General features: G+C 64.3%; 1 protein-coding gene across 1 annotated transcript; it reads left to right on the top strand.

Annotated features, from left to right (window-relative positions):
• Nucleotides 1-348: 348 nt before the first annotated feature.
• Nucleotides 349-2,488, top strand: MNEG_13617 (hypothetical protein; the record flags this gene model as incomplete). The annotated part of the gene is made up of 6 exons (XM_014037910.1): nucleotides 349-363; nucleotides 450-556; nucleotides 787-914; nucleotides 1,389-1,414; nucleotides 1,649-1,741; nucleotides 2,135-2,488. The coding sequence occupies 6 exons, from the start codon at nucleotides 349-351 to the stop codon at nucleotides 2,486-2,488; spliced, it is 723 nt and encodes a 240-aa protein (XP_013893364.1).
• Nucleotides 2,489-2,790: the final 302 nt, after the last annotated feature.

The raw sequence follows: 2,790 nt of genomic DNA, 5'->3' as shown, positions 1-2,790 counted from the left end.
CAAAGCGCTGGCTTTCCTGGCGGGGTTGCGTGATCTTGAGCAAAAGCAGCGTTGTTGAACTTTTTCAGGCACAATGCGCAACACCTTCTCGGCGGGCTCTGTCCCGGGCAGGTCTTGCGCCATCCAGAATGCAAGGCGCGCGTTCTGCAGCACGGCGCGTCGTGCGTCTCATGCGTCAAGAGTGACGGTGAATGCGAACGCTGGTGGATCTAGCAGTCCCACCACGCAGCAGAGCAGCGTTCCGATGTCGCCTGAGCGGCAGGTGAGGCAGGCGGCGTCACTGCTGCGGCAAGCAGCACTTGCATTTAACCGATGCATCCTGATGCTCGCTCGCGGTGCTCAGACGTGATGTCCACTTACTCTGTAAGTGCAGCATCACGACGCCGAGGCCATTCGGCCCAGCTGATCGCGCGTATGTGCGCCTGCGCTCTGCGCGCCCCTACCCTCAGGTTACTCAGGCAGTGGCGGCGGTGCAGAGCGCATGGGAGGCCGGCATCACGCGGCAGCGGGTGGAGCTGCTGCTACCGCTCATTGGGGCGACAGACCTGGACGACTGGTGAATGGGCCCGCGGCGTCGCGCACCACGCACCTGCCCCAACCCTGCAAAACACAAAGCAACCCGCCGCTGCGTTGGCCCGAGAGGAGAGCATGCTGACGTGTTGTACGTCTTGCAAAAAGCAAAGCGACCCCAAATCATGCGAATCACCCGCGCCTCCCCCCACTTGATCGCCAATCAATTCGCTCGGGCCCCCGCCATCCGCTCGCCCCGGCCCCACGCCCCGCCAGGCCCGGTGGCATCAGGCAGCAGTTCAAGGCCGCGGCGCCGCTGGTGGAGCAGATGCTGCGCGCGCTGAAGCAGGTGGAGGGCCTGAAAGGGCCGCTGTCGGCCGAAATCTGGGACGACGGCGACGCGGGTGAGACGTGGGCATGCGGCCGGGTCTTTGACGCGGCAAAGCAGCAGGGGTCCGTCAAAGGGCGGCCTTGTGCGAATCCCCCCATGGCCGCGTCTGCGTGTGCCATTGGGGTGGGGCGACGTTGTTTGGTTGCCAACCTGGGTTTGGTCATTTGGCAGGGATGGCGTGAGGTTGCGCCGGGGTTGCGCTTGGTGCCTAGTGCTCTCCTTGCCGCATGAGGTGCGGTGGCAAGCCGTGGGGTGGCGCAGAGTGACCGGCCCCTCGATCTTAGCAACATTACGACCACTGATGAGGGGTTTTGCGTCCATGGCGCTGAAGGCAAGGGATCAGGGCCACCACACAGTTCGAAGCTTGCAGCTGCAACTTGCCCAGGCAGCGCGTCTCGCAGGCGGCAGTGAACGCAGCACATGCAACTGCGTATTGCCCCAGCTCACCTCCGCCTTCCGCGCCGCCACCCCGCCTGCCCCCAACCAGTCGGTGCTTGGACTGGCGAGAACCTGGTGAGCGGCAGGTTGCGCTCCCTATGATTACTGGGCAGCCGCCTGCAGCTACCACTCGTAGCCTTCCAACTAGTTTTAGTTTGTTACACGCGGCAGGCGCGAAGCTTGCCGTGACCAAGTGGTGGAGCTCATGCGACCACCATGCAGACGCGCCACGACTGGCCACACACACTGCACTAAGCCCTCGCCTTGACGTGTCCTTGCGCAACCGCGCCTGGTCCCGCCCTTTGCCAGGCTGCGGTGCTGTTCCCTACAGCGCCCACACTGGAGAAGCTGCAGCAGCTGGCGGGGCGCTCTCCCAAGGTGCTGCTGATCGTCAACCCACAGGTGGGCAACAGTCCGAGCTGCCCAAAGCCGACTGGTTCGGCATGGCCGGCCGCTGTATTCGCAATGCGTTTTATGACGGCCATGCAAGGGAGTTTGTTGGCGCTGCGGGTCCACGCATGTTGCGGGTCCCCAGCAGCATCGGATGAGCACCCGCCGCCAGCCACGGGCGCCTCACGGCGTCGGCCTGCGGAGGCTGGGGACAGCCGGCAAGCCCGCCCCAGCGCCCGGCTTCAAGAGCCATACGGAGCTTTTTTGCAGCCTGCCGGCGCTATTGACGCGGCTGCGTTGTGTGCTTCTCTTCCGCGCACAACCCATACATCTTTGCACCTTGTCCTGCCTCGTCTCCCCCACCCCGACCCTCTCATCCCCGGCCCGTCCGCTTCGCACCCCCAGTGGGAGGTCCAAGCCGGGCTGACGTCCGACTTTGGCTTTGGCGACCGGAAGCGCCAGCGCCTCGAGTTCGTGGACTCGTTCGTCGACTCCTACTGCCTCAAGCAGCAGCGCATCACCGGCGACGAGGTGCGCATCCTGTACGCCCACCCCGGCGAGTGGCGCGTGTACGTCGCGCCGCGCGGCGGCGCGGCGCCGAAGCTGCTCGCGTCGCTGGCGGCGCGGCCGAGCTACAAGGAGGTCGAGCAGGTGCTCAAGACGGCGTACCCAGAGGGCAACGCGAACAAGGGGTGGCTCGAGCGGATGAAGGACGAGGCGGCGTGGGTCCAGGACTCGCTGAAGCAGCCGCCCCAGTGAGGCAGCCGCCGGATGGGTGCGGCGCGGGGTGCGCGCCGCCTGCCCTTTCTAGACAGGTCGTCTTTGTGCATTTTGCGAGAGCACCAGTGTGTTGCGAGTGCTCTGAGCCATGTTTTTTGAAGTGAAGAAGCCGTGCTGACTTTATCCCCTAGCAAATACTGTACGTGTTTGTAATTTGGCTGGGCAGGTGGATCCCTTGCTAGTGCAATCTTTCAAAGTACATCAGCAACACACATACACACACACACACACTCACACGTGCGCGCGCGTGCGCGTGCTAGCAGACACACCCACCCACCCAC

Source organism: Monoraphidium neglectum, assembly GCF_000611645.1.
Source record: "Monoraphidium neglectum strain SAG 48.87 unplaced genomic scaffold scaffold03940, whole genome shotgun sequence".
In the NCBI taxonomy this organism is placed as follows: domain Eukaryota; kingdom Viridiplantae; phylum Chlorophyta; class Chlorophyceae; order Sphaeropleales; family Selenastraceae; genus Monoraphidium; species Monoraphidium neglectum.
This window is presented reverse-complemented; position numbering and strand designations above follow the sequence as displayed.